A 21,748-nucleotide genomic window follows, 5' to 3' on the forward strand; every position below is an offset into this window, starting at 1 on the left:
CTTCTATACAACCAGAGAAGTCATCCCCTGAAGCATATACTTCTATACAACCAGAGGAGTCACCCCCTGGTGGACAGGAAAGAGTGCAGCTTTAAGACATGAATCATATACTTCTATACAACCAGAGGAGTCGCCCCCTAGTGGACAGGAGAGAGAATGCAGCTTTAAGACATGAAGCAAATACTTCTATACAACCAGAGGAGTCATCCCCTGGTGGTCAGGAGAGAGAATGCAGCTTTAAGACATGAAGCAAATACTTCTATACAACCAGAGGAGTCATCCCCTGGTGGTCAGGAGAGAGAATGCAGCTTTAAGACAGCTAACTCTTGAGTTAGAACCCGAGGTTGCCGCCTGATTTAAAACCTGTATTTTCATCCTACTGGGCTTCATAAATCTGAAATGATTGCATGAAGGTCTGACTTGCTACTTATTAAAATACACTTTTACTCTAAAATATATACTTATTTTAAAGTACTGTTATCTGTTTATTTACCATATGTATCTATTATTCCACTGTGTGTATTGTTTTTCTTATATTTGTATTGTTTTATTCTTTGTCTATGTTTATTGTTCTGCACCTTTCTGATGAACTCTAGCGTTCTTTAACCTTCGTGCAGTTTTACTTTTATTCCCTAATTGGTGAATGAACACTTCCGTCCTCACCGCTCTGTTCCTCTTCTGCTCGGCAGGGCTTCATGAAGAGCGAGCGCGTCTCCCGGATGGTGCACAGCGGCGGCTGCTCGGCCAGCGACTTCCGCGAGGTCTTCAAGAAGAACATCGAGCGGCGCGTCCGCAGCCTCCCGGAGATCGACGGCCTGAGCAAAGAGACGGTCCTGAGCTCCTGGATCGCCAAGTACGACGCCATCTACAGGGGCGACGAGGACATGCGGCGGCAGCCACAGCGCGCGCACCTGAACGCCGTGTCGGAGCTCATCCTCAGCAAGGAGCAGCTGTACGAGATGTTCCAGCAGATCCTCGGCATCCGCAAGTTCGAGCACCAGCTTCTGTACAACGCCTGCCAGGTGAGCCGCTGGAGGTCTATATATATATATATATGTATATATATATATATATATATATATATATATATATATATATATATATATATATATTATGATAAGCTATTAACATTTTAATAACCTCTCCTCTCTGCTGTCAGCTGCCCAAAGTTCAGTCCACGTTTCACTGATTTGTCGTCACGTGACTGTTGGTCTCAGATGAGTCCACCATGGAGCCGAGGAGCTCAGAATGTAATGTTTTTTACAGATTATTTTAAGAGTAATCGGTTTATTTGCGGCAAGATTTTAAATTAGATGCGTAGAATAAAATGTTTCGGTTTATTTTTCTGACGGAAGCGTTCGTGGGACACATGATGTGTTCAAGGACCGTCTGAAAGAGGATAATCCGACGGCTTCTAGCTGTGATAAACGGTGCAGTTTTGGCGGTTATTGTAAAGAAAACATGCTTTTCCATCCCACTGGCGGGTTTTAGGGCTCAGAGATACAGTGTTTATTATTTCTCACGCAAATGTCCACAGCTGTAGTTCCATAATGTCCACTAAATGCTGCTCTACACTCTTTGACTCCATTGAAATTAAATGAAAATTTTTTATTATCTTTATTAGTATGAATACAGTGATGATAGCTGTCTTTATTAGTATGAATACAGTGGTGATAACTGTCTTTATTATTAGTATTAATACAGTGATGATAAGTATATTCTTTATTAGTATTAGTATCAATTAAAAAAACTAACTGAAATCTTTGAGGGGGAACAAATACAAAATGCACAATAACCTAGTGGCATTAATATGCACAGCCTGAAACTTATACTTTTGTTCTCTTTTATTATAGCACTCTTTTTGAGGAGGAATCTATTAGCGTGACACATCTTCACATGTCAATATCTGCCCACTCTTCTTTGCAAAAGAGCTCAAAATCTGTCAGATCGCTTCTCCTTCAGATCCCCACAGACGCTCAGGTCTGGGTTACAAAACGTTCATCTTCTTCCGGTGAAGCCATGCGTTTGTTGGTTCGAGTGTGTGTGTGTGTGTGTGTGTGTGTGTGTGGATCAGTTTCTGGCTCTAACTTGTTTGGTTCAAGCCGACAATCATGCAACACGTCATCGACTTGAGGAACCCCACAGTTTGCCTGCAGAGCTTGAATGGCGAAAACAACAACAACGCACAAGTTATCAACCAGCTGGCGGAGAAAGCGGAACATCGAGCCAGAGATTTAAATCTCAGTTTGCCTGCAGATCATCACTGTATTAATACTCAAATCTCTGGCTCGATCGCCTCCGTCAAGAAATAGCACATTTAGTAAAGAAGGCAGATCTTTTCAGGTGAGAACAAGCGGAGGATTAAAAACACCAGCTGCAGAGACGCGAGCGAGGTCGGAGAGGTGTGACTCCTCCTCCAGTGGAGGGAGGGGGGGGGTAAAAATAGAAGAGAGGAGGACCAGGTGTGTGTGTGTGTGTGTGTGTGTGTGTGCGTGTGTGTGTTCTAAAAATATTTATTCCATTGCAACAACAAGTCTTCCTTTCCTTATTAGTGGTTCTCAACCTTTTTTCAGTGACGTACCAAATTGTTGCTTTGGGCCATTATTATTATTATTATTATTATTTAGGAGTGCATTACAGAGTGAGCACAGCGTTTAGCCGTTTTTTTTATCAATGAACAATGTATTTTTTAGCATAGAAAGTCCTGAAACCTTCTCCTCATGGATAGCTAGTGGATCCATATCCGATACGGTCACTTCCTGTTTACCGGTTGCAAAAAGTCAAGATGGCGACGACCAAAATGCCGAAACTCGAGGCTTCAAAACATGACGTCACCAAGACCACGCCCACTTCTTCTAATCATTCTGTGGTCTAAATCTAACTCTGTGGCTTCCTGTGGAGACAGAAAACTCTGTATGCATGTAACACACACACACACACACACACACACACACACACACACACACACACACACACACACACACACACACACACATATGTTACCATGACTCCTCCCAGGCTTTGTCCTTTCTAATTCTGCCTCATAGCATTTCTATGACAACCAGCCTTCATGTGACTCAAGTCCTCGTCAACGTGTCAGACAGACTCCAACGTGTCGGGTTAACGCCGCCACACACTCATGTGGTCATGTGACCGGGTTCTTTTATTGCAATCATGGAAACTGTTTTTATTTTATTATCAGATTAGGATTTCTCTGCTGACGGCTGCATTTGGCCTTTTTGGCCGCTCCAGGCACCGGTACCATAACGGCATGAATACTCACACTTCAGAATCCTCTGCAATACATTTTATAAATGTATTTTTTTCTTCTTTTTTTTCTTTAAACTAGAGATTGAGACCTTAATTAAACTCATGTTTACAATGTTTACTGAGAGAATAAATCAAGAGAGAGGTAGTCATTCATATAGACTTCTATACAGCCAGAGGAGTCACCCCATGGTGGACAGTAGAGAGAATGCAGCTTTAACACATGAAGCATAGACTTCTATACAACCAGAGGAGTCGCCCCATGGTGGACAGTAGAGAGAATGCAGCTTTAACACATGAAGCATAGACTTCTATACAACCAGAGGAGTCGCCCCCTGGTGGTCAGGAGAGAGAAGTAGAGTCTTCTTCGTTCAGTGGTTGTTGTTTTTAGCCGGTTTTTAATCAACTTTGACATCCAACTAACTTGAAAACAACAACTCCCATGATCCCGCGCTGCTTCACGGCGTCGCCGACCTTTGTCCCGCTGTTATCGTTTTGAATGAGGAACAAATATTTATTCATATTGAAGCATGAGCACGTTTTGACCACAGGAGATAAACTCACAACACTAAATACGTCAGACGGGTGTGCGTTGGTTCGACCTCCATCGCTCTGATCATAATTCCCCTTTTCCTCCTCACAGAGTTAATTAGGACTCGGCCACTAAACCCGTCGCTGTGGTATTCATTTATTAAACTGACAACATTATTGATTTAATAATGACCTTTTTTACAGCGTCATCGGTCGCTGTAAATCAGTAAGTTTCAAGAGTCGTGATGGGGACTTTTTTTTTAAGGGAAAAGTCTGCAACTGCTGGATGGATCTTCACTTCTTCAAACTTTAATCCTTTCACAGATGTTCATCGTTCGTTTATATTTATCTACGCCCTCTCGTATAATTTTTGTTTGACAAAGAACAACCAACAACCAGAGTGGAGCACGTCAATATCAAAGTGACCTGCGATTATTGTTTGTGCAGCAAAGATACTTTTATGGCTTTATTGTGTCTTGTTCCATATAACAAACCCTCACTTTTAATAATAATTCTGATATATATATATATATATATATATATATATATATATATATATATATATATAATGTAGATATATAGTGTATTTATATATATATATGTATTTATATATATATATATTTATATATATATATATAATGTATTTATATATATATATGTTTATATATATATATCATTTAGTTATATATTTATATATAATTTATATGTATTTATATATATATATCATTTATATATCATTTATTTATATATATATTTATATATAATTTATATTTATTTATATACATATATTATTTATTTATATATATATATAATGTATTTATATATATTATTTATCTATATATATATATATATAATTTATTTATATATATTATTTATCTATATATCTATATATATATCTATATATATATAGATATATATATATATATATATATATGTGTGTATATATATGTATATATATCTTGTGATCCTCTTGTGATCCTCTCTCTGTGGCTCACTTGTATTGTTGGGTTCAGAGCTCGCTGCTCAGCAGGTTTTTGTTCTTTCTCTCCGCTGCAGCTCGGCGTGACTAAAGCCGTTTTTCCTTCTCTGTGAATGAGACGCTAACTGATTCTCTTGGATCCGCTCAAATTAAACATCTTATCTCTTCTCTGCGTTATCAGCTCTGAAGGTTCCACTTGTCTCTGTGGCTCCGGGCCGGTTTCCATCAGAGACTTTTTTTTTATCTCCAACTGTCATTTTCAACGCTTCCCTCATCACAGATTGCCCAGTAAGCAAAACCTCGTTCAGTTTTCAACGCCTGCTGGACGCCAGAGGAACTGCAGCTTTACAATCTGCAGCGTTTAACCCCAAAACAAACAGGAGTGAACATCTCTCATCTCCGATTGGTCGAGAGAGCTAAGAGAAAGTAGCTGCTAAATGGCTCGTCCTTTGAGGACGCTTCTTCGCAGTAGTCCTCTCCGGCCCCTTCACCCTGTGATTGGTTGATTGGTTGTGCAGCTCCCCGATTGGCTGATGTGACTCTTTATGTGTGTTTTCTTTCCCAGCTGGACAACGTGGACGAGCAGGCGGCTCAGATCCGCAGAGAGCTGGACGGACGGTTACAGCTGGCCGAGAAGATTTCCAGGGTGAGAGACGTCACAATAATATAAAACAGATGATCGTGTTTCAAATCTGCAGTATTACATATTTTAATCTCTTGTCTCTGCAGCTCTGCGGGCCATTTTAGTCTCTTTTGGCTCACATTCACAGAGATGAACCCGAGAGGAAAGTTGAACACGAGCAGCTAAAGTCAGATTTAAGGAGTTAATCAAGCAGCTCTTCATACGATATATCTGTTGACGGGACCTTCTGCTTTTTAGATATCTTTTTAGATATCTTTTTAACATTGATTCGGACACCAGCGCCTTAAAAACAAGTCAAAGATCGAACGGGTCATAATTCATAAAACGTCTCCTTCAAAACAACAGGATTTATTAATTTATCTATCAACAAAATTAAATATGGGATGAGATAGATAGATAGATAGATAGATAGATAGATAGATAGATGTATACTTTATTTATCCACGAGGGGAAATTAGTTTGTCACAGTAGCAAGCAACTTGCATATGAGACGCACAAAAAAATAAAAAATAAAAAAAATATGAAAAATTAATAAATAAATCACATAATATGTAAAAAAAAAAAAAAAATATGAAACGCAAATATATATATACAACAAAAACAAAAGTGCAAAAATGCAAAGTATGTGCAGTGTATATGATCAAGATCACGTTTGAACACATCGCGGTAACATTATAATTTACTTGTTTTCACCGAGCGGAGCCTGAACGCACCACGGTGTAACTGAGTGGAACCTCTGTGTGTAGTTCACAGTGTGACATCATCAGGGAGAGAGGATTAGAAAGTCCTAAATGTTGTCTTAACGCTTCCCCCCCCCCGGCAGGAGAGGAGGCACCCGAAGTTCGCCTCCGCCGACATGGAGCTGCTCTACGTGGAGGAGCTGCGGTCGGCGGTCAACCTGCTCATGGCGAACCTGGAGAGTCTGCCGGTGTCCAAAGGAGGTCCGGACTTCAAGCAGAAGCTCAAACGCTCGTCCATGAACAACTCCTTCCTGGACATGGGAGACGAGGGCGACGCCCTGTCCAAGTCCGACGTGGTGCTGTCCTTCACTCTGGAGGTCTGTGGGGTTTAGTGTGTGGTCACAGAGAGCGTGGGGTAGAAATCAGACCGTTATGGACAATATTTGAGGGGTATCTTGATAATCATTATATATTTATCACTTTAAAATGAGTCCACGTTGGACGAACCGCATTTAACGACGCCTTGTTATTTGTGAAAGTCTCGTGGGGATTGACCTTGAGTACTTTGTGGGTTTTGGCTCGTCGCTCAGACCGAACCAGAACTCTCTGAAGAGGCGTTCGTGTGCGCTGAACCTTCTCTGCTCTGCTGTCTTCAGATCGTGATCGTGGAGGTCCAGGGTCTGAAGTCCGTGGCCCCGAACCGGGTCGTTTACTGCACCATGGAGGTGGAGGGGGGCGAGAAGCTGCAGACGGACCAAGCAGAAGCCTCCAGACCGCAGTGAGTCCACCTCCTCGGCTGCTTTCAGGGTCCCTGAGCGAGGACACAAAGACACGCTTCATAAGACACAAAGACACGCTTCATAAGACACAAAGACACACTTCATAAGACACAAAGACACGCTTCATAAGACACAAAGACACGCTTCTTAAGACACAAAGACACGCTTCTTAAGACACAAAGACACGCTTCATAAGACACAAAGACACGCTTCATAAGACACAAAGACACGCTTCATAAGACACAAAGACACGCTTCTTAAGACACAAAGACACGCTTCTTAAGACACAAAGACACGCTTCTTAAGACACAAAGACACACTTCATAAGACACAAAGACGCACTTCATAAGACGCACTTCATAAGACGCACTTCATAAGACACACTTCATAAGACACAAAGACACACTTCATAAGACACAAAGACGCACTTCATAAGACGCACTTCATAAGACGCACTTCATAAGACACGCTTCATAAGACACAAAGACACACTTCATAAGACACAAAGACGCACTTCATAAGACGCACTTCATAAGACGCACTTCATAAGACACACTTCATAAGACACAAAGACACGCTTCATAAGACACAAAGACACACTTCATAAGACACGCTTCATAAGACACAAAGACACACTTCATAAGACACGCTTCATAAGACACACTTCATAAGACACATAGACACACTTCATAAGACACAAAGACACACTTCTTAAGACACAAAGACACGCTTCTTAAGACACAAAGACACGCTTCATAAGACACAAAGACACGCTTCATAAGACACAAAGACACACTTCATAAGACACAAAGACACGCTTCATAAGACACAAAGACATATTCATAAGACACAAAGACACGCTTCATAAGACACAAAGACACACTTCATAAGACACAAAGACACACTTCATAAGACACAAAGACACGCTTCATAAGACACAAAGACATATTCATAAGACACGCTTCATAAGACACAAAGACACACTTCATAAGACACACTTCATAAGACACAAAGACGCACTTCATAAGACACACTTCATAAGACACAAAAACACACTTCATAAGACACGCTTCATAAGCCACAAAGGCACGCTTCATAAGACACAAAGACACACTTCATAAGACACAAAGACACACTTCATAGACACGCTTCATAAGACACGCTTCATATGACTCAAAGACACGCTTCATTAGACACAAAGACACACTTCATAGACACGCTTCATAAGACACGCTTCATAAGACACAAAGACACGCTTCATAAGACACAAAGACACACTTCATAGACACGCTTCATAAGACACGCTTCATATGACTCAAAGACACGCTTCATAAGACACAAAGACACACTTCATAGACACGCTTCATAAGACACGCTTCATAAGACACAAAGACACGCTTCATAAGACACGCTTCATAAGACACAAAGACACACTTCATAGACACGCTTCATAAGACACAAAGACACGCTTCATAAGACACAAAGACACGCTTCATAAGACACAAAGACACACTGCATAGACACGCTTCATAAGACACGCTTCATAAGACACAAAGACACGCTTCATAGACAGGCTTCAAAAGACAGGCTTCATAAGACTCCTCTGGTTGTATAGAAGTATATGCTTCATGTGTTAAAGCTGCAGTCTCTCTCATGACCACCGGGGCGTGACTCCTCTGGTTGTATAGAAGTCAATATAAATGAGTCTACTTCTCTCTTGATTTATTCCCTCAGTAAACATTGTAAACATGAGTTTATGTCTCAATCTCTAGTTTCAAGTCTTGAATGCAGCTTTAACACATGAAGCATATACTTCTATACAACCAGAGGAGTCGCCCCCTGGTGGTCAGTAGAGAGAATGCAGCTTTAACACATGAAGCATATACTTCTATACAACCAAAGGAGTCACCCCCTGAAGCATATACTTCTATACAACCAGATGAGTCACCCCCTGAAGCATATACTTCTATACAAACAGAGGAGTCACCCCCTGGTGGTCAGGAGAGAGAATGCAGCTTTAACACATGAAGCGTTCGCGTCCCTCGTAGCCACGGTACTAACATGGCTAATGACATAAATATTATATACACACAGAAGCACAATCAATGAAAATGTATTCAGATAATATATACATTATATATATATATATATATATATATATATATATATATATACTGTATATATATATATATATATATACTGTATATATATATATAGACTTTGCTGGTGTCTCTTTTCTCTTGGATGTTTTTCTTGATGCTCGAGATCACAAACCGTCACAACCTCCGTGGTCATGTGACGGTGAAAGTTAGAACCCGAGTCCTCTGTCTCACAGATCTGAGGTTCTGCGATTACTTTAAGTGTGTGTGTGTGTGTGTGTGTGTGTGTGTGTGTTCGTGTGTTCTGGTGTGGATGCACCTTTCGGGTGCAATGTTGCCTTGGAAACTGTGGAAAGTGAATGTGAGTTCAGCTTTGTGAAGAGGTCACTTGTCATTTGAACACACACACACACACACACACACACACACACACACACACACACACACACACTTCCAGTGACAGCTGAGACATGAAGGCGTGTAATCACGGCGCGTGTCCTTCGGTGTAATGGTCGTCCTCAGCAGACGGCGTCCCTCCGCTCCATTAGAGCCTCAGTGAGATGAAGTGATTGTTGACGCTGATGAGGCATTCACTGCCTCTGGATCTGCTGGATTCTGCAGCGTCACCGTCGGAGTGATCCTGGTTAAGAATCAAGACGCCTGAAAATATTTAAAAAAATATTATTTTCAATTGTGCAACATTTTTTATTGCACTTTAACGTTTAAAGTCACTATCAGGAACTTTAATGTAGTGTTGATTTTGGCGCCCCCCTGTGGAATAAAGTGGTCCTCCTTCATGTTGTGCTACATCTTTTGTTCTTCTGGTGAATAAAGAAAAACCTTTTTAAACGAGAGTTTGTTTAGTCCTGAGGACCTGGTGCCTCTTGTGGCCAGCATGTGTATTACATGACGCTTACAGGGCCCCCTTGTGATGCTGCTGTGTTTCAGGTGGGGCACCCAGGGCGACTTCACCACCACCCACCCGCTGCCCTCCGTCAAGGTGAAGCTGTTCACCGAGAGCACCGGGGTCCTGGCTCTGGAGGACAAGGAGCTGGGCCGGGTGAGTCCAGATCCACCGCCGCACCACGTGTGTGTGTGTGTGTGTGTGTGTGTGTGTGTGTGTGTTCATGAGTACAAGCAGCAATTTAAACTACGCATATAATACCAATAATAATGATACTACGAATAATAAAACACATTATATGAATAGTTTAAATTCCTGCATGTATTGAGTGGATCATGAACAAACACACCATGTAATAATGATAATAATAAATAATAAACAACAACTTTCAGCTCAATATCACGCAGCTTCGTGCAACTTTAACCTTATATAAATATATAAAATATGATTCTCTCTCTCTCTGTCTGGTTCTCTCGCCTTTTCTCTAGTTCTCTCTCTGGTTCTCTCTTTGTCCCTAGTTCTCTCTCTCTCTCTCTGGTTCTCTCTCTCTAGTTCTCTCTCTGGTTCTCTCTTTGTCCCTAGTTCTCTCTCTCTCTCTCTGGTTCTCTCTCTCTAGTTCTCTTTCTCTCTAGTTCTCTCTTTCTCTCTCTCTCTGGTTCTCTCTCTCTCTGGTTCTCTCTCTCTCTCTGGTTCTCTCTGGTTCTCTCTCTCTCTCTCTCTGGTTCTCTCTCTCTCTGGTTCTCTCTGGTTCTCTCCGTCTCTTTTTCTCTAGTTCTCTCTGGTTCTCTCGCTCTCTGGTTCTCTCCGTCTCTTTCTCTCTAGTTCTCTCTGGTTCTCTCGCTCTCTGGTTCTCTCTCTCTCTCCGTCTCTTTTTCTCTAGTTCTCTCTCGCTCTCTGGTTCTCTCTGTCTCTTTTTCTCTAGTTCTCTCTGGTTCTCTCGCTCTCTGGTTCTCTCCGTCTCTTTCTCTCTAGTTTTCTCTCTCTGGTTCTCTCTGGTTCTCTCTCTGTGTGTGAGACAGACAGACAGACAGATGAAGGACCCTGGAGACTAAACCCAGTGAATAAAGTTCTCAGAGTTTCAGGATGTGAAAACACAACCATCAAGCAGTTTATTTATTAAAGCTAGATAACATTTGAACACACCACGATGGCGGTTTAATTTACCGCCCAATACATGGAGCTTGAACGCACCACGAAGCAGTCGGCTGGCTGGTTATTCAAGGAGTGTACAGGAGAACCTGCATGAGGACCAATCCCTGCCCTCCTCTGTCCCCCAGGTGGTCATGAACCCGACCACCAACGGGCCCAAGCAGGCCGAGTTCCACCGAATGGTCGTCCCCAAGAACAGCCAGGACACGGAGCTGAAGATCAAGCTGGCGGTCCGCATGGACAAGCCCCCCAACATGAAGCACAGCGGGTGAGTCCACATGCAGGGTCTGGGGTAGACCGGGTATAAAGGTCTACGTTACAGAGTAGACTGGATATAAAGGTTTACGTTACAGAGTAGACTGGATATAAAGGTTTACGTTACAGAGTAGACTGGATATGAAGGTTTACGTTACAGAGTAGACTGGATTTAAAGGTCTAAGTTACGGAGTAGACTGAATATAAAGGTCTAAGTTACGGAGTAGACTGGATATAAAGGTTTACGTTACAGAGTAGACTGGATATAAAGGTCTACGTTACAGAGTAGACTGGATATAAAGGTCTAAGTTACGTAGTAGACTGGATATAAAGGTCCAAGTTACGCAGTAGACTGGATATAAAGGTCTACTTTACGCAGTAGACTGGATATAAAGGTCTAAGTTACGGAGTAGACTGGATATAAAGGTCCAAGTTACGCAGTAGACTGGATATAAAGGTCTACTTTACGCAGTAGACTGGATATAAAGGTCTAAGTTACGGAGTAGACTGGATATAAAGGTCCAAGTTACGTAGTAGACTGGATATAAAGGTCTAAGTTACGGAGTAGACTGGATATAAAGGTCCAAGTTACGTAGTAGACTGGATATAAAGGTCTAAGTTACGGAGTAGACTGGATATAAAGGTCCAAGTTACGTAGTAGACTGGATATAAAGGTCCAAGTTACGCAGTAGACTGGATATAAAGGACTACTTTACGCAGTAGACTGGATATAAAGGTCTACGTTACGGAGTAGACTGGATATAAAGGTCTACTTTTCGCAGTAGACTGGATATAAAGGTCTAAGTTACGGAGTAGACTGGATATAAAGGTCTAAGTTACGGAGTAGACTGGATATAAAGGTCTAAGTTACGGAGTAGACTGGATATAAAGGTCTAAGTTACGGAGTAGACTGGACTAAAGGTTTAAGTTACAGAGTAGACTGGATATAAAGGTCTAAGTTACGGAGTAGACTGGATATAAAGGTCTAAGTTACGGAGTAGACTGGATATAAAGGTCTAAGTTACGGAGTAGACTGGATATAAAGGTCTAAGTTACAGAGTAGACTGGATATAAAGGTCTAAGTTACGGAGTAGACTGGACTAAAGGTTTAAGTTACAGAGTAGACTGGATATAAAGGTCTAAGTTACGGAGTAGACTGGACTAAAGGTTTAAGTTACAGAGTAGACTGGATATAAAGGTTTACGTTACAGAGTAGACTGGATATAAAGGTTTAAGTTACAGAGTAGACTGGATATAAAGGTCTAAGTTACGGAGTAGACTGGATATAAAGGTTTACGTTACAGAGTAGACTGGATATAAAGGTTTACGTTACAGAGTAGACTGGATATAAAGGTCTACGTTACGGAGTAGACTGGATATAAAGGTTTACGTTACGGAGTAGACTGGATATAAAGGACTCAGGTTTTTATTTCCGGAATTTTTAACTCACAATTATTATTATTATTATTATTGTTTTTATTATTACATCCCGACTCGTCTTCGAGAGAAACTTTAACGCTTCCTGGGAACCACTTTGTGTTAATATTCTCCCTTTATCCTCATGAAGAGTCACAACGGTCTAAGTGGACCGGCAGCGCCCCCTGCTGGGCAAATAGAGGAAGCTCAGTGAACTGAACTCAAAGCGTACATATTTAATACCATTAAGGAACATTTGCAAATTGTAATTTTTGTAGATGATTAATAATTCAAAACTAAATACATTTAAAAAAAAAAGGTATTGTTCCAAACAAAATATTTGTGCATTTCTTCCTGTAGCTCATGCAGTAGTTTGTTGTCACTTTAAGATTTAAAATGTATGAAAACAATCTAATCACAATGTTTTTGTTGTTAAATTATTTAATGCTGCAGCAGTGTGTTCTGGGTGCAGTTTGCATTTCCTGCCACACGATAGCAGCAGAACATCGTTTGTGTGTGTGTGTGTGTGTGTGTGTGTGTGTGTGTGTGTGTGTGTGTGTGTGTGTGTGTGTGTGTGTGTGTGTTTGTCTGGTTCTCTTACTCTCTCTCTCTGGTTCTCTTGCTCTTTCTCTCCGGTTCTCTCTCTAGTTCTCTCTCTCTCTCTAGTTATGTGTGTGTGTGTGTGATAAAACATGGTACTTCTTTAAGCTAATGAAACACAGTAGTTAATGGATGTGTAGCGTCAGCATCAAGTGGACTTGAAGGTAGAGGAGGAGAATCGTCTCACAGGAGGACGTGTTGATGAAAAAACAACTCTTTATTTAACCGACGATTGCCTCAACTCTTCCTCCTCCTCCTCGCGTCTCTTCCTCCTCCTCCTCGCGTCTCTTCCTCCTCCTCCTCGCGTCTCTTCCTCACCTCCTCCTCACATCCTTCTCCTCGCGTCTCTTCCTCACCTCCTCCTCACATCCTTCTCCTCGCGTCTCTTCCTCACCTCCTCCTCACATCCTTCTCCTCGCGTCTCTTCCTCACCTCCTCCTCCTCCTCCTCCTTGCGTCTCCTCCTCACCTCCTCCGTTCTCCTCCTGGGTTGGGAGGGCCTCGGACGCGAGGAGAGGAGGCGAGGAAAGGAATCAAGGATGTACAAAGAGCTCATAATGAAAATGTACACGGGTTTCCCAAAGTTTCACCTCTAGGGGAACGCCACCAAATGAATGAAAATATAACGGTCAAAAAAAAAAAAGAGAAATTAATTTGGTTATTCAAGCCAGATGAGTTGGAAAACAATATTAATAATTATTGATATGTTCTCCCATTTAAGATACAATGCAGCTTTGAAAACGCCCCAAAAGATTTCTCAAGAGGAAAGGAATCGAGGGCGTGCAAAGTGAGGAATTAGAGGATCCTTCAGTGTCCTCAGTTTAATAATAACGATAATAATATATTTTTAATGATAACTCAACAGAAACAGACGTGGTGCAGTTCCCCATGCCGTCCACAAGGGGTCAGCGTTGCTCTGCGCTCTCACACCTCTAACCCGCCTCCCTGGTTTCCTGCAGACTCTGAACCACCCGCTGAAAGCTTTCGCGCTGCATTCAGGGAACTCGATGCTGTTTTCACTGTGACTCTCCGATCAGAGGCCACCGGGGCGCCACTTCTGACGGAGGAATAAATACATCCACATATTTCAATAGATCAGCCGGATGAATGGAGGAATGTTTGCTGCTTAGTGCAAAGAAAAGGGGACGTTAAAGTCGTGAGTCCTTTTTAAAAAATGGAAATAAAACGGCCGACAGACGTAAAGATGGCGTTTTACCTTCAGAAAAAGTGAACAAACGGGAAACGTTTGGGGTCACAGGCGGGTTCATCATTTGATGTTTTCTTGTTTTTATTTTTTGTATTCAATGCGAGCAGCGACGAGAACTCGGAGCCCTAAATGCTTTATTCACGTCGCCGACGTTAAACAGGGAAAATGTTTCTCCTTTGGTCCGTTTCCATCGCGTTCTTTGAGCTCGTCGTGTGATGATTTTATTATGAATCGTGATTTCGTGATCTTTTATGGAAACGTAGCACTTTTTAACCGGTGAATAGTAGGTTTGCTGTAAGAGTTGCGAGGAAGGAACACAAAAACTAATTAAAGAGAAAGAGAGAAAACATCATTTATGTAAAAGGAAATGATATTCATATTCAAAAGAAACCTAAAATGGGTGAAATATTTTTTTTGTCGGAGGAGACAGAACTACCTGTTGATGCCTTGTAATATAAAAACATTGTGGGAATAATTTTAAGACTATAAATAAATTGAACTTCCACAATAAAAAACAAATCTGTATTCGTGATTCAGTCTTTAAATTCACAAAAAAAAAGATTATTTAAAGACATTTTTTCAAGGAAACTGCATCTTGTTATAATAAACCTCTTTAAAAAAAATAAAAAGTTATAATAATAGTACTACTACTACGCTTTTCTAAGCACTCAAAGACGTTTGAAGTGTGAAACTCCGGCTAAATGATCAGTTAGCAGCGCGCTGACGAGCTATAAATGCCCACATTGAACTCTACGTCTGACCCCGCCCCCTCCTCCACGGCGGCCCAAAACCAATCTGGCGCCCCGTGCCACACGTTGACCCTCACAATGGCCCAGATTCTCCGTCCAGACGCAGCTTCGACCGGAGGGGCCTTTTTTCTCTCCTCCTTCTCCTTTCGAAGGGGGCGGGGCCGGAGAAAGAGGTTCTCGCCCAATCGATTGATTTTCCCCGCTCGCACTTGCCCGTGTCCCACGCCTCGGGAGGCCCGGGAGCAGCCATTGATCGAGAGGCCGCACCGCCGGTCAATCTTCCATTTCCCCTCAATGAGCTGCTGTCCGTGTCACGGCCTCTCTCAGCTCCGGGACCCACGGCTTTCTCCTCTCACGCTCTCATGGAGGGGCGGGGGGGCGTGTAAAAGAAGACATAAACAACCCCATTAGGCCATGAGATGCTTTAAAACGGTAAACCAATGTCTTTAACATCTCCAAGGCGTCGGGAGTAAAAGAGATGCAGATAAATGGTTCCTGAACATAATACATTTGTTATAATCTTTGTTATTTTATTGTTGTGATTCACATCCTGAAGGTAAATGAAGCGTCTTTATCAACTGTCTTGTGACGTATTTCACGGTGAATTTGAATGATTGAGTGGTTTAAAGCTGCATTCTCTCTACTGAACACCAGGGGACGGCGACTCTGGTTGTATAGAAGTATATGCTTCATCTGTTAAAGCTGCATTCTCTCTCCTGACCACCAGGGGGCGACTCCTCTGGTTGTATAGAAGTCTATGCTTCATCTGTTAAAGCTGCATTGTCTCTCCTGACCACCACGGGGCGACTCCTCTGGTTGTATAGAAGTCTATGCTTCATCTGTTAAAGCTGCATTGTCTCTCCTGACCACCACGGGGCGACTCCTCTGGTTGTATAGAAGTCTATACTTCATGTGTTAAAGCTGCATTCTCTCTCCTGACCACCAGGGGGCGACTCCTCTGGTTGTATAGAAGTCTATGCTTCATGTCTTAAAGCTGCATTCTCTCTCCTGACCACCAGGGGGGCGATTCCTCTGGTTGTATAGAAGTATATGCTTCATGTGTTAAAGCTGCATTCTCTCTCCTGACCACCATGGGCGACTCATTGCTGTGGCTCCTCCTCTCTCGTCTCTTGATTGATTCATGTCATGATATTGTAGATGATCAATAATCTGGATTTTAAATGCTTCGTTCTCATTGAATTTGTGTTGAAGTTCATGTTAATTATACAATTATTATGCATCTATTGATTATGTCTTTGGTTCACCTTTACATTTTGTCTACTTTGAAAGCGAGTGAATGATGTTCATCACGGTCGACGTCTTCTAACATCACCCAAACATTCAGTTAATGGTTTTAAAAACTCAGGTTCCTGAAAGACTTTAATATATCAGTGTGTCCTGTGTGTTGCAGGTACGTGTACGCGGTGGGCCAGAGGGTCTGGAAGCGCTGGAAGAAAAGATATTTTGTTCTGGTTCAGGTATGATGACGTGTAGTGTTTGGTTGCGTGTTCTTTCTTTCAAAAACTTTCTTTTCCTTTTTGTGTTTTCTTTAATAATTTTGGAGGGTTGATGGGAAATGAAAGAAACGTGAATCATCAAAATGTTTTTACACCTCGACTGAACACAGCTGAAGCGACGCTAATTGAGTTGTTTTTCTCTTAAATTATCATTTACATTCAGCTTATTTGCATATTTACTTTCTGAGCGCTCACTCTGGATCTTTAAAGGTCAAGGGCGGACGTTTCAATTCTGTCCTTTTGTTTGTCAAATTAAAGTTCGTTTACCTTCCCTGCGTCGTATCAAACGTTCTCTAAAGGAATGAAGATAATTTTTAGATTGAGTGTATGTATATGTATATATATATATATATATTTATTTAATTTATATATATTTATTTAATTTATATATATATATATATATATTTTGTATTTATTTTTATTTAATTCATATATATATTTTTTTAATTGAATTTTTATATATATATTTTATTTATTTAATTAATTATTATATATATATATTTTAAATGTATTTATATATGTATATAATAGGAAGGAACTTGGTCTTTGTTTGGTTGAAGAAGAGCGTTCTTCGTGGCCCCGTGAAGGACTTTGATCGGCCAATCACAGCGCAGCATCGTCTCCGCTTCAGCTTCTATCTGTTTATATTTTCAACATGTTTTCAGCGATACATCAGTTTGAAATCCAGAATAAATAAACGCACATCGTCTTCGTTGGCTTCTCTCTGAAACCACCTCCATGCTTTTCCTTAAAATCACATGACGTTCATTCAGTTCGTGTTAGCGGGAGGCGGGGCTTAGCGATCAGTCGTTTAAACAAAGTGATTAAAATGTAACCGTACAAATATGAGAACGATGTGTCGATAACTAACGTGTGTGTGTGTGTGTGTGTGTGTGTGTGTGTGTGTGTGTGTGTGTGTGTGTGTGTGTGTGTGCGCGTGTGTGTGTGTGTGTGTGTGTGTGTGTGTGTGTGTTGCAGGTGAGTCAGTACACCTTCGCCATGTGCAGCTACAGAGAGAAGAAGGCGGAGCCTCAGGAGCTGATGCAGCTGGAGGGCTACACAGTGGACTACTGCGACCCTCAGCTAGGTAGAACACACACACACACACACACACACACACACACACACACACACACTCACACACCTTATTTCCCCTCGTTGTCTCTTGGAGTGAGCACCTTTTGATGTTTAGTATCTGGTCTACATACAATACAAAGAATATAAGTACATGCATTTATGTTGTTGAAAACTAAATAAATAAACAAACATAATCCAGGAAATATAAACGTTGTAGAGAAACAGGAAACAGTTTTGAATGATTTTAATATTATTTTATTTTATTTACATCATGTTCATCTTCCTCCTGTTCCTCTCCTTTTCCTTCTTCTCTCTTCTTCTTCCTTCTCCTTCTCCCCATGTCCTCTTCCTCCTCCTCTTCTTCCCTCTCCCTCCTCTCCTCCTCCCCCTCTTCCTCCTCTTCTTCCTCTTCTCATCCTTTCCTCCTCCTCCCCTCTCCTCTTCCCACTCCTCCTCTTCTTCCCTCTCCTCCTCTCCCTCTCCTCCTCCTCTCCTCTTTCTCCTCTTCTTCCCTCTCCTCCTCCTCCCCTCTCCTCTTCTCACTCCTCTTCTTCCCTCTCCTTCTCCTTCTCCTCTTCCTCTTCTTCCCTCTCATCCACTCCCTCTCCTCCTCCTCCTCCCCTCCCCTCTCCTCCTCCCTTCTCCTCTTCCCACTCCTCCTCTTCTTCTCTCTCCTCCTCCTCTTCCTCTTCCTCCTCTTCTTCCCTCTCCTCCACTCCCTCTCCTCCTCCTCCTCCCCTCTCCTCTTCTCACTCCTCCTCTTCTTCCCTCTCTTTCTCCTCTTCCTCCTCCTCTTCCTCCTCCTTTCTCCCCCCCCCCCTTCTTCCCTCTCCTCCTCTCCTCCTCCTCCCCTCTCCTCTTCTCACTCCTCCTCTACTTCCCTCTCCTCCACTCCCTCTCCTCCTCCTCTTCTTCCCTCTCCTCTTCTCACTCCTCCTCTTCTTCCCTCTCCTCCACTCCCTCTCCTCCTCCTCCTCCTTCCCTCTCCTCTTCTCACTCCTCCTCTTCTTCCCTCTCCTCCTCTCCTTCTCCTCTTCCTCCTCCTCCTCTTCCTCCCCCCCAGGCCTGCAGGGTGGCCGGGTCTTCTTCAACGCGGTGAAGGAGGGTGACCTGGTGGTGTTTGCGTGTGAGGAGGAGCAGGACCGCATGCTGTGGGTCCAGGCCATGTACCGGGCCACCGGGCAGTCCTACAAGCCGGTCGCCCCGGCAACGAGCAAGACCTCCAACTGCCGGGGAGGACCCCCCAAACCAGCGTCCCCCATCAGTACGTCACCAAGTCCTCACTCAGCCTGGGACTTCAGGGCTCCTACATTATAGAAAAGAGTCATTTTCCTTCATCGTCCTTCACCGTCTCTGGATTCCTTTCCTCTTTTCTAATGACTTTTACTTTCTTTCTCTTCTCTTCCCTCTTTTCTTCCAGGATTTCTTCTCCTCTTCCTTTATTCTGCCTTATTACATCTCTCTTTCCTCCCTTCGTCTTCTTTCTCTAGTTAAGAGCGCCCCTCGCAGTCCAAAAAAAACTTCGTTCAAGTTTTTATTTTTTATTTTATTTCATCCTGTTTTTTTTCATTCCGTATTTCCTCGGTTCTCTTTCTTCTCTCATCTCTCGTTCTCTCAAATCATTTAAGTCTGTGTGTGTGTGTGTGTGTGTCTCCAACTGAGAGCTGATTACGGCGGTTGCAATTTCTTCGCCGGCGTTTAATGGACGAGATTGAAGCGTTAATGGCGAGAGGTTCTGACACGCTGCTGGCGGGAGGAAATAGAAAGTGTCCCTGAAATAGCTCTTAACCGGGTGCTAAGTGACGTGTGTGTGTGTGTGTGGGTGTGTGTGTGTGTGTGTTCTGGCTTCAATAATGTTTGTTTCGGTGAACCTGAATCTTCGCCTGTTCTCACCCAGCAGGTGTACAGTTTAAATAACTGCATGGGTGCACACACACACACACACACACACACACACACACACACACACACACACTAATAAAATCATGCTCCTCCCGCGTTGATAGTAGTGTTTTCGAAGGTCTCCGTTTGAAGGTTAATAACCGAGCGACCGGCGGAGACAATGCCGGCGGAGGCGTTCGTCTCTTTTGTTCGTCTCCGGTTCACGGGATGTTTTCCGGCGGCACAAAGCGGCGGCGGGAGTCGATCGACCGGCGTGTCAAATAATAATGGAGCTGTAGAGCCGTCGCTCTGCTGGACGGACCGCTCTGCCTCCGTCACGCTATGGCGGTTAAATACGCAGCTTGTGGTTTGAAGAAGGTGAAGAGGAAGAAGAAGGGGAAGAAGAAGAATGTGAAGAAAGAGAAGAAGGTGAAGAAGAATGTAAAGAAAGAGAAGGTGAAGAAGAAGAAGGTGAAGAAGATGAAGAAGAAGGGGAAGAAGAATGTGAAGAAAGAGAAGAAGGTGAAGAAGATGAAGAAGAAGGGGAAGAAGAAGAAGAGGAAGAAGAAGAACATGAAGAAAGAGAAGAAGGTGAAGAAGAATGTAAAGAAAGAGAAGGTGAAGAAGATAAAGAAGAAGGGGAAGAAAGAGAAGAAGGGGAAGAAGAATGTGAAGAAGAAGAAGAAGAATGTGAAGAAAGAGAAGAAGGTGAAGAAGAAGAAGAATGTGAAGAAAGAGAAGAAGGTGAAGAAGAAGAAGAATGTGAAGAAGAAGAAGGGGAAGAAGAAGAAGAATGTGAAGGTGAAGAAGAAGAAGGGGAAGAAGAATGTGAAGAAAGAGAAGAAGGTGAAGAAGAAGAAGAATAATGTGAATGTCAAGAAGAAGGGGAAGAAGAAGAAGAATGTGAAGAATAAGAAGGTGAAGAAGAAGAATGTGAAGAAGGTGAAGAAGAAGAAGAATGTGAAGAAAGAGAAGAATGTGAAGAAAAAGAAGGGAAAGAAGAAGAAGAATGTGAAGAAAGAGAAGAATGAGAAGAAGAAGAAGAATGTGGAGAAGAAGAAGAATGTGGGGAAGAAGAAGGAGAAGAATGTAGACAAGAAGAAGAAGAATGTAGAGAAGGCGAAGAAGAGGAAGAAGAGGATGATGATGCATTTTGAAGGGCTAAATACAACTTATCCTCATGAGACGGGTCGTCTGCCGTCCAGGTTTTGTTTGGGTCCCCGATGAAGCTGAGAGGCAGAGAAACCAGACGGGAGGTTTTTCTGTTCACAACAATATGTACTGCTCAGAAGAAGAAGGTGAAGAAGAAGGTGAAGAATAAGAAGAAAAAGGTAAGAAGAAGAATGTGAAGGAAGACAAGAAGATGAAGGAAGACAAGAAGGTGAAGAAGAAGAAGAAGAAGAATGTGAAGGAAGACAAGAAGATGAAGGAAGACAAGAAGGTGAAGAAGAAGAAGAAGAAGAAGAAGAAGGTGAAGAAGAAGAATGTGAAGGAAGACAAGAAGATGAAGGAAGACAAGAAAGTGAAGAAGAAGAAGGTGGTGAAGAAGAAGAAGAAGACTGTGAAGAAGGTGAAGGAGAAAAAGAAGAATGTGAAGGAAGAAGAAGGTGAAGAAGAATAAGAAGGTGAAGGAAGACAAGAAGGTGGCGAAGAAGAAGAAGAAGAAGAAGGAAGACAAGAAGATGAAGGAAGACAAGAAGGTGAAGAAGAAAGTGAAGAAGAAGAAGGTGGTGAAGAAGAAGAAGAAGACTGTGAAGAAGGTGAAGAAGGAGAAAAAGAAGAATGTGAAGGAAGAAGAAGAAGAAGAAGGTGAAGAAGAATAAGAAGGTGAAGGAAGACAAGAAGGTGGCGAAGAAGGTGAAGGAAGACAAGAAGAAGAAGAGGTGGAGGTGATGGTGGTGGTCCGGGTGTGATCTGATTTCACAGCAGCTGGCCTTCAAAAACTCCAAAAGAAGAGGACAAAAAAAAAAAAGGACCGCGTGCAAGTTTGCTCAAGAAACTCCCGGCGACATCACT

General features: G+C 42.3%; 1 protein-coding gene across 2 annotated transcripts in view; it reads left to right on the forward strand.

Moving 5' to 3' along the window:
• Window positions 1–704: 704 nt before the first annotated feature.
• Window positions 705–21,748, forward strand: part of cadps2 (Ca++-dependent secretion activator 2) — a gene marked incomplete at its 3' end in the record, with an annotated part of 102,236 nt that continues 81,192 nt past the window's right edge. For both annotated transcript variants that reach the window (XM_079223928.1, XM_079223929.1), the window contains exons 1-9: window positions 705–1,022; window positions 5,343–5,423; window positions 6,244–6,477; window positions 6,757–6,878; window positions 9,927–10,038; window positions 11,160–11,299; window positions 16,669–16,735; window positions 17,753–17,861; window positions 18,915–19,115. In XM_079223928.1, the coding sequence (XP_079080054.1) occupies window positions 720–1,022; window positions 5,343–5,423; window positions 6,244–6,477; window positions 6,757–6,878; window positions 9,927–10,038; window positions 11,160–11,299; window positions 16,669–16,735; window positions 17,753–17,861; window positions 18,915–19,115 (1,369 nt within the window). In that variant the 5' untranslated portion in view covers window positions 705–719. The remainder of the gene's footprint in view (window positions 1,023–5,342; window positions 5,424–6,243; window positions 6,478–6,756; window positions 6,879–9,926; window positions 10,039–11,159; window positions 11,300–16,668; window positions 16,736–17,752; window positions 17,862–18,914; window positions 19,116–21,748) is intronic.

The sequence above is a fragment of the Taurulus bubalis genome (genome assembly GCF_910589615.1).
Source record: "Taurulus bubalis genome assembly, chromosome: 9".
In the NCBI taxonomy this organism is placed as follows: domain Eukaryota; kingdom Metazoa; phylum Chordata; class Actinopteri; order Perciformes; family Cottidae; genus Taurulus; species Taurulus bubalis.